The sequence below is a fragment of the Pseudonaja textilis genome, chromosome 3, assembly GCF_049901715.1.
Source record: "Pseudonaja textilis isolate UNSWEBS1 chromosome 3, rPseTex1.2, whole genome shotgun sequence".
NCBI lineage: Eukaryota > Metazoa > Chordata > Lepidosauria > Squamata > Elapidae > Pseudonaja > Pseudonaja textilis.
In genome coordinates, this window is record NC_141992.1 from 52,535,228 (window position 1) to 52,548,751 (window position 13,524).

At 39.5% G+C, this 13,524-nt stretch overlaps 1 protein-coding gene across 7 annotated transcripts in view; it reads left to right on the forward strand.

The window, feature by feature from the left end:
- Positions 1 to 13,524, forward strand: part of AMPD2 (adenosine monophosphate deaminase 2) — a 60,265-nt gene that overhangs the window by 33,494 nt on the left and 13,247 nt on the right. For 5 of the 7 annotated variants that reach the window (XM_026707036.2, XM_026707038.2, XM_087929701.1 and 2 more), the window contains exons 4-8: positions 1,074 to 1,142; positions 2,691 to 2,802; positions 8,297 to 8,483; positions 10,759 to 10,900; positions 12,810 to 12,899. In XM_026707036.2, the coding sequence (XP_026562821.1) occupies positions 1,074 to 1,142; positions 2,691 to 2,802; positions 8,297 to 8,483; positions 10,759 to 10,900; positions 12,810 to 12,899 (600 nt within the window). The remainder of the gene's footprint in view (positions 1 to 1,073; positions 1,143 to 2,690; positions 2,803 to 8,296; positions 8,484 to 10,758; positions 10,901 to 12,809; positions 12,900 to 13,524) is intronic. The other 2 variants (XM_087929703.1, XM_087929702.1) reach the window with 1 other exon arrangement.

Sequence of the window (13,524 nt, forward strand, 5' to 3'; positions counted from 1 at the left end):
AAAAGGAAAAGGAAACTATCAGTTGCCTATTTACCTACCTGATGCCTGGCAACCATTTGTGCTACTCTGAGGAAGGAAGAGGGAATTGCAGAAGTGAGACATAAGGAAAGATCCCATTGGAATGAAAAACTTAGGGAGAAGGAAGACAATAGGCAGAACGTGGTTTGCGTGTGAGATCTCTTGAACAGATAGAAGGCAAGTTTTACTCAGTGGGGAAAAATCTTCATTTCCACCCTGTTTAGAAGCCCAGTGTTTCAACTCTCCAAAGTGCCCATTGGAGGAATGTTGTGGCAGCCTAGGAAAAGCAGGCTTTTAGAGGAGAAGCACAAATAGAGATCTAAGACAATAACTTCTTAAGGAGAGTATAGAGGACTTCCTTTTATCAAGGCAATATGGGATATCTCATATCTCAGATTCATTCTCTTCCAATATTCCTGCAGCCCCAAAAGTCTTTTATCTTCAGTTGGAAAGAGGCATTATATTGGTCATAGGTGTATAATGAGGTTTATCCCAGTGAAGAGAAAGTAGCTGAGCTATTTATCTGCCTATATCTCTATATAAGCAGAGCCTGGGGGAGGGGTTTGGGTAGAGCAGAGGTCTCCAAACTTGGCAACTTTAAGGCTTGTGGACTTCAACTCCCAGAATTCCGGCTGGAGTTGAAGTCCGCAAGTCTTAAAGTTGCCAAGTTTGGGGACCCTGGGGTAGAGGGTTTAGGAGAGGTTGGGAAAACACACCGGCTGGTACGGTAGTAGTCAAGCAAGTGGGAAGGAGGGAAGGAAATTCAAATAAAGGGAAAAGATGGTATGGGAACCAGCAGTACTTTTCCAATAGCCGAACCATAGCTTAGTCATGGTATCTTACATGGACCTCTTACATTCATTCTCTTTTGGATCTCCATTGCTGGTATATTGCTGTATAGTGTCTGCCATTTCTGATATTGGTTTCTGCATTAATGCTAGTGTTTTTCTTTTTCTCCTCATCTTCTTTACCATTTTCTCTTCCTCTTCCTTTCTTCTCTCTCTGACTGTTTGTCCTTTTCTTGGCCTTGGCCTCCACTTCCCATTTGTCCTCAGACTAGAACCTGACATTTTACTCAGAGCCAAACAGGACTTCCTGAAAATTGACAGTGCTGCCGACCTACAGTGAGTGCCTGGCCTTAATTCTCTCTGCCCTTGACTCAGGGGTGGGCGCGGGACTTTCCCGCAGGCTGACTTTTCTCCTTATTCCCACCTTGACTGATCCAGAGTGAGTGACCTTCCCTTTTGCAAAGTTCTGTTCCCCCCACATACATTGTATCCCACATGCAATTGTACCACCGCTGGGTGTGTGTGTGTGTGTGTGTGTGTGTGTGTGTGTGTGTGTTGCCATTAAAATTAATTCCACAGACTGCAAATAAAACCTTAATCCACATTAAGTTAAGGCACTTCCCCACCCCGCAACATGTTGCTCTCCTGTTGTTTTGGGTTGATGATGGTATATCTAGCGGGCATCAGGCCGCGGAAAGGCTGAGTAACAACATTGGGAGGATTCTGAATGGAGACATAGAACCAGAGTTCAGAATGGAAGTGGAGTTACTCCCGGAAGTGAATTTGTCCTCCAAGAAAAGTTTAGTATGTTAGAACAAAAGCACCCCTGGAAAGGAAAGGCTAAAGTCAGCTGCCATATTGATATGCTTATCTGTGTGTGTCGCTTAAGCAAACTCTTCTGAGAAAAAAAAGCCTATCTAAGGTTGAAAAAAATAGGGGAACCATTTTATTTTGGACCAGATCCAATATTATTGGGCTAAAACAAAGCTCATTTTATTTTTTGCATCTTCCAATCCCACAAATCTCAACACCAGTGAGTGGGGGATTCCTCACCTCATACTATTGGTTGCTTTCCCTTGTTCCTTTTCTGAGCTCTGTTTCCCCCCTGTCCTCCTTAAAGCAATTATTTTCAAGGCAAGCATAGTGGATAGAGCTGTTTGTCCCTGTTTTATATTTTCCTTTTCCCCTTCCCTCTCATTGTGCATTGGTTGACTGAGCAGCTTGGATCCTAGTGAACCCAGAAGCTCAGCCAAGTTGGATGTTTCTCATTGTTTTAGGCAGATGATCAGCTCCTTACAGTTTTGCCAGGACAAGTCATTGCCCTGGAAAAATCTATTCTTCTGATACTCCACAATGGGTTTTTTTAAAACTGTGTTTGGTGGAATCATGGAGAAGAAAAAAGAAAGAAAAAAGAGAGAGGGAGGGAGGAAGGAAGGAAGGAAGATAATTCAAGCACAGTCAATTTTTTTTATCACTAGAGGTTTGTCTCTTGATTGTGGATTTCAGGATTTTTCTTTTCATCTAAGAATTTTTGAAGCCTTGAAAACATTGGAAAACCCTTGCTTAACCCAAACGTTTGATTGTTCGGTACAGAAATGAGCAGTCAAGCATCTAGTAAATTTGGGGCTCAGAAACATTTTCCTACTAGTTCTTCTGTATGTATTTGTTGCCCACTGCTCTTCCTCACCCCTTTCCATAGTTCAGAGTACTGCCATTGGAGGATACATCTGAAAGTCCTTGTGTTGCCCGTGTTTGTGTGTTCGATTTTGTGTCTTCGCACACCTGCTGGAAAAGGGGACTTCTATAGCCTGGCAGAATTCATCAGGGACTATTCCTTATGGAATTCCTTATTCATTCCCCCTGTTTTCCCCTTCTCCCCCGCAGATTATTTAAAGAAGAGGGTGAAGACCTAGTAGATTACCTTCCAAAAGACCGAGATGTATTTTTGGACAGAGAGTTCCAAAGGGTCACAATCTCTGGAGAAGAGACATGTGGGGTAAGTCTGTTTGATTTGGGAGTTGTTCTCATTTCCCCCATTCTCTTTCGCAGACTCTCACTCAAAGATGGGCAAGTTGACATCCCCACCTATCTTTGACTACAAGCCCCAAAGCTCTGGTCACCATAATCAATAATCTAATCGTTGTGGATGAAAACATCTGAAAGATACTTAACTGCCTATTCCTGCTACAGACCATAACGCCTACTGTATTTGGAAATACTGTGGTGGTGCAGTGGTTAGAATGACTATTGGCTGCCAGCAGTACAGCAGTTCGATCCTGACCAGCTCAAGGTTGACTCAGCCTTCCATCCTTCCAAGAGTCAGTAAAATGAGGATCCAGATTGTTGACTCTGTAAACTGCTTACAGAGGACTGTAAAGCACTGTGAAGCAATATATAAGTCTAAGTGCTATTGCTATTGCTACCCTGGGAATGACTAGTCTCTGATGCCCATCTACAACTTGATGCCTGTGGCATTAATGACAATTCCCATTAGCTTAAGCCACTTTGCTAAAGGCAGATGGGAGTTAAAATCCAGAATATTTGGAGGATACTAAGTTAGGGAAAGCTGTCCTTGCTCTGAGTTAGGGAGAAAACATAGAGTGGAGGTAAAGCAAATGGTTTGCAAGTGACAGGATTCTTTGGTTTAAGTTTCCTATAATGGAGTATTTAATAGGGTAAGATAGTAAATTAGTTGGACAGTTATGCTAAGCACATTGCAGAAAGCTTTCTACATTCCCAAAACATATACATTCCTTGAAAATCAAAGAATTCAAAGAGTTGCACATTAGCTAGCCACTGCGTGATGATACTGAGTTCAGTCCTACTACTTAGTTTCCTTGACGGTTGCTGGGGCCTGAATGCCTACTACGGCATCTGCCTGAAGCCAATTTTCTTGTGAGTTGTTTTTAAAATATGGGTTGTGGAGTAGCCAGTAGGTTGCATGTGATCAGGTTCTGTTTAACAACGGCTCTGTCCTGCTGAAATCTGACAAATCTAATCCCACAGTATGATTTTCTTCTTTTAAAAAAGAAAACAAGCAGTAAAATATCTATGAAGATTCTCGATCATGGTCCATGTCATGGTTATGCCAAAAGCGTTTTTCCAAAAGGCAACTGGACTTCCTTTGTCACTAATTTTCTGATTGCCGAAAATTGACAAACAGTGACAATTCCAAATTTCTTCAGAATCGAAGGAGCTTCTTGGATGTGGAATGAAATGTTTTCAAGGAAAAAAACCATTTGCCTTTTGGAAAAGCACCTTGGAGACAGGCAGGAAAATAGAAATGTTAAAGTCTGTTATTTCTGAGTACGTATTTTAAAAAAACTTTCAGCAAAGGGCTGCAAATTTTCTCATTTTAGAGACCTTGGTGGTTTAAAAAAACAAAAACATTTTAAAGAGGATGGAATTTCTTCAAAGAGCTTGTTCAGCCTTGTTTTAAAATAACATTCTTTTTTTAAAAATTTTTTTATTGGTTTTTAAAACAAACATAAACAAACAAAACATAAAAACATCAAATCATCTTCCATATATGTACATACAATGTGCCGGTTGGTTTACAAATTGTTTTGTGCTTCCATTTCATAGTCTTCAATTATAATTACATTGTTTATAATCTCGTATTTTCAATCAATATATTAAATACATTAATATCATTATTAATCAATCATTTGACTATACTTTTATTCATTCATGTTTTCCAAAATGATCATATTTTACTTAATTTGTTTTATAACAATTCGTATCATCGTCCCAGATCTATCCTAGAGTCATTTTGTAGATATAATTAGAAAAGAATACATCTTTATATATTTATTATTTTCTAAAAGTCTACATATTTCATTACTATATTTTATTGTCTAACCATTGATAGAATAGATTCCAAATTTTATAAAATTGTTTATCATCTTGTTCTCTAATTTCAAATGTCAATCTACTCATTTCAGTACATTCCAATATTTTCTTAATGATTTCCTCCTGTGATGGTATTTTCTCATTTTTCCAGTTTTTAGCAAATACAATCCTAGCCACTGTTAATACATTTACAATCAGGTGTTTCAAGTCTTTACTATATATTTCAGGTAAAATTCCCAATAAAAATATTTCTGGTTTCAAATCTATATGCTTTTTTGTCATTTTTTCCAACCACGTGTGGATTTTAGTCCAGTATTTTTTAGCATCTGCACAAGTCCACCACATATGGTAATATGAGCCAGGTATCTGATGACATTTCCAACATTTTTCGGATTTATTCTTGAATATTCTTGCTATTCTTGTCGGGGGAAAGTGCCACCTATAAAACATCTTATACAAATTTTCTTTATATGCTGTTGACATTGTCATTTTATAATTTTGAGACCACAATTTTTGCCATTTCTCTAGATCAATCCTATATCCAAATTCTTCCCCCAAGCAATCATAATTTCTTTAACTTGTTCTTCTTCTAGTTTAATTTCTAATAAATATCCGTATAATTTTTTAATCACCTTTTCATCAGTACCTGTCAAAATCTTATCTAAGTCAGTCAATTTATCATAGAAACCTTCTGTTTTAGAATCTTTATCATACCTTGAATGTATTTGCGCATATGAAAACCAATTCATCTGTATACCTTGTTCCTCTAGTTTTTGTATAGATTTAAGTTCAACCTTTTCATTCAATATTTCACCACATCTAACTGTTTGTTCCTTTTTGTATATTATAGGATAAGAGAATGCTTCAATAGTCGATAGCCAGACTGGAATTTTCAAATAACATTGTCTTTTAATCTTCTCCCAATTTAACCACAGAGACTCCTGTATATAATGTCTTCTAAAGTATCCCTGTGTTTTAGTTCCTTTATACCATAAAAAAGCATGCCACCCCAACAACAGGTCATGTCCTTCTAATGTCAACAATCTAGTATTTCTTAATGTTATCCATGCCTTAACCCACATCAAATTTGTAGCTTGGTAGTACAACTCCCAATTAGGCAAACCAAATCCTACTCTTATTCTAGCATCTTGCAAAAGTTTTAACTTTATTCTCGCTTTCTTACCTTGCCATATATATTTCAACACAATTTTATTTAAATCTTCAAAGTAATCTTTTCCAAGCCTAATTGATTGTTGATATTCTCTCTATTAATGACAGTTGTAAATTTTCCCATTTTGCCAAATCTAGCGCTATCTGCTGTTTAAGGTTGATATAATTATACTCTTTTAGTGTACTACATCTTGCTGTCAAGTATATCCCCAAGTACTTGATCTTATTCGTGACCTGAATTTTCAATAAGTCTGCCAATTCTTCCTTTTGTCTTGATAGCATATTCTTTTGTCAAGATCTTTGTCTTATCTTTATTTATTTTCAAACCAGCCACCTTTCCATATGTCTCTATCTTTTCTATCAATTTTGATGCTGTTTCTAGTGGGTCTTCTAAGATAAAAACCAGATCATCTGCAAATGCTTGCAACTTAAATTCTTCCTTTTTAATTTTCATCCCTTTTATATTCTCTTCATCTGTAATATTTCTGTTTAGCACTTCCAAAGTTAACACAAACAACAGAGGTGATAGTGGGCACCCTTGTCTTGTTCCTTGTCTTATATCGATAGATTCTGTCAGTTCTCCCTCTATCATTACCTTTGCCCTCTGCTTATGATATATAGCTTCTATTGCTTGAATAAATGTTGAAAGAAGAAAGAAAGAAAGAAAGAAAGAAAGAAAGAAAGAAAGAAAGAAAGAAAGAAAGAAAGAAAGAAAGAAAGAAAGAAAGAAATCCCATACTGCTTCTGCCTCAAAAGCATATGAGTTTTGTTTTGCATATTCTTCCTTGCTGATTTGGGTTGACTTCCAGGGCAAAGGGGAGGAAAACTGTTGTTGCTGAGAACAGGAATGTTGTTTGTTTTTACAAAAAGCCAAGGCCTTGCAGGGTTCTGGGAAGTAAGTTCCCCAGGAGCCTTGAGAGAGCCACTCCGCCAGCTGAACTGCCCTTCAGCCAAATTCAAGTCAGGATGTGTTCTCGGAGGTGCTACCTCAGCCAGGGATCTGGGATGCAGCGAGTCAAGAGGGGGGATTCTCAGGACTCCAGCTGGGCAAGTCTCCCCCCTGTTGAGCTGTGGCTGGGCCCAAACCTTTGTAGTTTCCGGGATCGGTTTAAGATGTAGCTGTTTATCTATACTTGGATTAAACTGGTTCCTCTGTGCTGCTCTGGCATTGTTATTGTTGCCCTACATTTCAGAGTTCGGGTGGAAGGAGAGGGGGAATAAAAGTTTGACAGAGTCACCATTTTGGACCATTATTTTTTAACTCATTTATTTTTCGCGAGTGTGCTCCAGTTTGCATTGTTTTGTTGATGAAAAGACAAAGAGAGAAAATTAACAAACAAATACATAAATAAGTAACGCAAAAGAGAGAGAAGCCTGTGAATGCAATGAATGAGAATAACCTCAATCCTGAAGCCAGCCACAAATGTTGTTGTAATTTCCTCTGCTGAGAAGGTGAGCAGTAAGCAGATCCTTCCCTCTCACAGTTGTACTGGAGCACAGTTGCACTGGTGATATTAGTGAAGAGTCAGTGTCCACACCTAGACAATATTCATTGGTAGTTCAGAGCCTAATACTCCCCTGGTCACTTCTATGTCAGCCAGAATCTTGGTGGTCAACCATGTTGTGAGCATGGAGATTGGTTTTTCTGTTTCCACACCAATGCAACAAGAAAGGGGATGGAGTTGTTCACTGCTACTTGCATAATGAGTTATGTAAGTCTTTGTAATGCATGAATTGAAACTACGAGCTGTTGACTATTCATTCAGCTGCCCTACTCAAGCTGTGTGAGTCTGGGTGGCATACAAGACAAAAAAAGAAAACTCTCACTCCTTAATATAAGACAACAATTTATTAAAGAGTGGAGGGTCCTTGGTGCTCTGTCTGAGCTTGCTTATTTTCTTGCAGACATTTCATTACCAAAGCTAGGTAACATCATCAGTGCTAGTGTTATTACTAAACAATAAAATGGTGAATAGAAATCTTCCTAAACTCTCCCTTTGGAGACTCAAGTCAACTTGACATAAATCCCTGAGGAAACATGTTTGCACGAACCAGGGTTTTGCTGAACAACTAACTTGACTTGGCTTCTTGCAGTCCTGCCAGATGTAAAGTTGGCTGCATCATGACTTTGTCTGTAAACTCTGAAGATGTTGTAATAGCTTCAGTTGACTAAACTATGCATATGAGATAAAACATGAATTAAGCATCCTTCATCTCCAAATGCTGCTTCCTGTAAAGAAAAAAGTAGATCACAGAGGAAACATTAGAAAGCATTTTGGCAATATTCCTTAACAGTTAGTTTTTGTGACAATCACTGGTAGAATGCAAAACCTTTGTTTTCTACCTTCAAGTATTCAAAGTGCTTTCTTTGATGACATGTTCCTTCTATTTTATACCCTGTGAAACTTTCCACAGTGAGGCTCTGACAACCATCTCAGTTGAATAAACTACCTTTTCCCCCTATACAGGTGCCCTTCACAGACCTGTTGGATGCTGCTAAAAGTGTGGTCAAAGCGTTGTTCATTCGTGAAAAGTACACGGGGATTTCTCTGCAAAGTTTCTGTAAAACCACAGCCCGATTCCTGCAGGATCTTTCAGAAAAACCTTTAGCCCTCAGGATGTATGAGGAGATCCCTGAGACTCCTGTGGCTGCAGGTAAGGATCAGAACTGGGCATGGATTGGGGAAAAAAAAGCATTCCCCTAATTCTAGTGGCAGAGATGGCTAAGATGGTAGTTAGAAAAAGAGACTTTAATAGGATTTTAGACTGATTGTTTAAACTATTTAAAGGCTGGATGGAGAAGACCTTGAGGCACAACAACTTCTTTCACAATCAGTGGCAGCTGCAATAACAAATCCTGCATTATCTGCTACTAGGGTGGACTAAACTGGATAGCTGAAGGAACTTCATAGTTATCTCTCCGTGTTTATGCATTCTGCAAGGTTTCTGTAAACTACAGGGTTTTTTTTATGTTGGGTTCAAAGGAGAGATTTTTAAAAAGCGTGAAGAAAATTCCAGTTCTATGCTGAAAGAAGCTGAATCTTGCATTCACTTATTTGGTATATGCTGTGTTTGTATTTTCTATTTGGATTTTGCTAATAAAGGAGAAAGCAAGGAAGTGAACGGGTAGGATCTTTGTTAGCACTTTCAGAGGGAACAAAGAGCCGCTGGATTTGATGAGTTCAACAGGCATTGCCAGTGCATCTTAGGCTATGTCTAAAGCTAACTAGAACCTTACTTCTAAAATTAAAAGGGAAAGAGAAAAAGGCATATTTCCTAGGAATAACAAAAGCACTTTACATGTAGACTAAATTTTCCGACTGCATCCAAAACTGCATGTTTTCTGTGTTTCCATAGAAACATGCAGTCTAAACAGATTCTGAGGTAAATGGGAAGGAGTAACATAATTAAGCTTCCTCAACATCATGGTCTCTTGATGTTTTGGATTACCTTATCCTCAAATATCACGGAAAGCTGCCAAGTGAGTGATGGATGGAGATGTTGTCCAATATACACAGTATTTGAAGATTCCCTATCAAATTTGGGGAAGCCTGGATACAATTTTTTGCAGTGGCACTATCACATTCTATATGCAATATAAACTTAACCTGTTACTGGTAGTCCTCAACTATGACCACTCATCCAGCGACTGCTCGAAGTTACAGCAGTGCTAGGGGATGATGGTTACAACTGGTCCTTGGAGGTCTGGATATCCCAGCACCACCCTATCCCACAATCGTGATAGGTGGCGCTTGGCACTTATGACTGGTTTGCACTTAACAACTGGTTGCAATACCCCATGATCATATGCTCACCATTTTCAACCTTCCAGCTTGCCCAGAAAGTCAGTGAGGAAGCTGGCAGGGAAGATCACAAATCGCTGGGTTAAGTCTCCCTCACCCACCCCCTCTTCACTTGTGCCATACCAGTGATCCCTCTTTGACCCTCGACCTGATTCCTTTGCACACACCCCCAACCCTTGCCAGGCCTCTTGCAAATCTCCTCACACTCTCCAGGACCTTTGCTGGGTTTTTCTGCACAACCCCTTGCATTCTCACACAGCCTCCCCAACTTATATCACATCTCTTATAGACTCTCATTCTCCTTCCCATTCCCATGCCTCTCATGCACTCCCCTTATAAACCTGTGCCTCACCCTTTATACACGCTTCCAGGTCTTCCCTCGCACTCTCCCCAACCTCCCCTGCACCCCTGATGCTCTCTTGCTCCCTTCCCCACCTGGCAACACCCACTTTACCTCCCTTTCAGCCTGAGACTTCCTGCTGGCTTCTCCACTGACTTTGGTTGTGGATACTGACAGAAAGTTGCCTTGCTTAACAGCCATGGGATTTGATTAACAACAATGGCCGGGATGGCAGGGATTATTATCCCTAAGTGATGCAGTCACACTTTGTAACCACATCATTAGCAAGCCCAACCCTAATTGCCACCGTGGGACTAGCTATACCTATTCAGCCTCCGCATAACCGATTTGCTTAGTTTGTGCCCATGCACTCTTGGAGAAAGAGAATGGGAACACAACAATCCCTAAAATTGGGGGGGGCGGGGAATTATGGTGCGGGCCAGAGGTAAATTAGCATTTGATTTCTCTTTTAGCATTCTATTAAACTCTTAACTACAACAGCCAACATCATTCTACAGATGGGTAGCTAAGAGCTGTGGTGGTGCAATGGTTAGAATGCAGTACTGCAGGCTACTTTGGCAGTAGTTTAGCAGTTCGATTCTCACCAGCTTAAGGTTGATTCAGCTTTTTGTCCTTCCGAGATTGGTAAAAGGAGGTCCCAGATTGCTGGGGGCAGTTGGCTGACTCTGTAAAATGGTTAGAGAGGTCTGTAAAGCACTGTAAAGCAGTATATAAGTCTAACTGCTTTTGCGACTGCTGTTCTTGTAAGCATTTTCCTCTGTTACAGATGTTCCAGTGCACCCTCCGTTTGCAAACCAGCATCCTTATGAGAAATGTGATCCTCAATCAATGCCTGGAGATCTTGGCTTTGGCCTCAGGATGGTCAATGGAGTAGTCCATGTATACACCAAGCAGGACATCACTGACAAGTAAGTAGGTGGCTGAAGGCATGAGAATAACCTGGCTATTTGAGAAAATCTGGAAGAGAAAGAACATCTGGGGCAGCGATGATTCATATCTAGCTGAGCAAGATTTCTGATGCTCTCATTTTTCTCTGCTGCTAGAAATCATGAATGCTTCTGACTTAACAAACTGCAAAGGAAACAGATTTGAAAGTAAAAATTGATCTATAATTATCCCAAACAGAATTTATTTTAGGAAGATTCATTCTTGAACAACATTTTTTGGTATACACAAAATAATCATCTACTTTTTTTGCCAATCATTATTTATGTGCATACAGTGATTAGTATTGCCACAATAACAAGAAAGCACACATTTTTTTCTCTATCCGTCTGCCCTCAGGAAAGTAATATTTATTAAATAGTGAGGGACTGTGGTTATCAATCAGCCATACTGAGAGGCAAATTTAAGTTAGGAAAGCTCATTACTTACACTAAAAAGTAATAGAACAGAGTAATTTAAAGCAAAAAAAAGAAAAAAGATGCACTGTACTTTCATTTTTATTTTCACACTCAAAGCAAAGTGCTATAAGAAGGTTATTTTTTAAAAAAATATGTAAACCCTCACCCTTTAGTAACACAGTAAATAACAGCTTTATGACATCCTGGGAAAGTCATGTTAAACGGAAAGGCTTTTAAAAGTACATTGCAAGTGATGGAAGGAACACAATGGTGCAATTGAAAAGACTGCTAGCAAACTTTCACAAGTTTGCTATGATTACCAAACAGTGTTTCTCTTCAGTTCCCATCAGCCTAGCCGGAAAACGCAGGAACTGAAAATGGGAAACACCTTCAGCTACGCAGGAGTCTGGCTATTTAGGCCTTCAAAGTTCTCTGAAACCAGTTACTAGACAAGACAGGTAAAACACAGAGAAATGTAACATATCTGCAGCTTGTGCTAACTAGGGAACTCGGACTTCAGCATCACGGAAGGCTTGAATCCACACCCGATTCTAAAGCAGGCTACTACAGCCCAGACTAGCAGCTTCAGATACGTGTAGAATTCCCCAGTGAGCATTGTTGAAATCCACACTTCTTAAACCTGTCAAAGTTGTGCAACACTGGTCCAGACTGATACTAGTTTTTGTATCAATTGCAGCTACCAAAATACACTTATGGACTGAGAATGAAACAGCAAGGAAGGAACCGATGTAGATCCAGGCATTGGGCCCCAGTCCTACAGCAATTCCTTGATCTAATATAAAAGAAACTTTGAGGCCGGTGTCAGGAAGATATTGAGGACACTGTTCCAGGGGGCCTCGAACCCCTGGGTCGCAGCCTAGTACCTGGCTGCAGCCTCGTTCACAATAGGGGCTGGGCCAGCGGCAGGCATTCACGTACACAGCTCCAAGTGCAGTTATGTGCACCAGTGTGTGACCCTTCTGCACGTGCACCACTTGCATGACTTGTGATTATCTGTTCTTCCCACCACCACTGCCACTGGTCTACAAAGCTGGAAAAGTTGGGGACCGCTGCTCTAAGCCATCTGTTACAGCAGTTACATATATTTTGCATTGCTCATTTCCTCTCTGCCTAATATAGAAAAATTGGTGGTTGTTCTAATTCCAGAGCAAATGTAAAACCCAGGATTTTGCCAATTTAAATTTAAAACAATGATTTAATCTACTTCAAGGCTGACAAATCATTCAGAACATCTTGTTTCTCTATTTTTTTCTGGTAAAATATTTTTTATAATTTTTCAAAGTACCAATGGCAATAATATAGGGTTTTTTTTCTGGATTATTAATGAGGCTGTTCTTGGTTTGATGGGTTTATAGTTATTGGGTTATTGGGTAGTTGTTTTTTCCTTGCTTTCTTTTCATGATGCAACTTTGCTCATATCTTTGGGGTCTGTTCTCTATTGCATTTTGAAAAGGACCACTGAACTGGACTTGCCTTATCCTGACCTGCAGGAGTTTGTGGCTGACATGAATGTTCTGATGGCTCTGATCATCAATGGCCCCATGTAAGTTTTCTGTCTTTTTCATCTTTCGTGCATGTGTCAAACTCCTTTCCAAATAGCCATTCTATTCTACAAGTGTGGCTTACATACATTATGATCCTAGAATCTATGAAACAACTTGTCATCATAAGATTATATGGGAGACGCATTTATCTTTTTATAGTTCGTATGACTATTTTCTGGAATAATCAAAATGTATTCTTCAGGTTGAAAGAAATTTTATTAGACTTTTAAAAAAATGAACAAGTGTCCTCCAGAGAATGTTTCAAAACAACTTAAAATACCAGGAGCCAAACACAGATACTTTGCTTTTCAATTTCTTAGCATTTTTGTACATAGACGGTAGTCCCAAAGGTGTTTTTTCAACAGACAACTGCACTTTCTGTTTTTTTCTTCAAAGACATTTCAATTCTCATCCAAGAAGCTTCTTCAGCTCTGCCTCTTGAAAAAGCACTTGAGGGATAACCCTGGCTTGGATGACTGCAAATCTCCATAGGCACAGGTAGACACGTAGCTACTTAAAATAGCTACTGCAGCTACAGTAGACTCAGCATTAGGCTGACTTGGCATAGCCTTGATTGTATGGGATCTTTAGAAATTCCCATATTCTATTTCTGGAAAGAAGGAC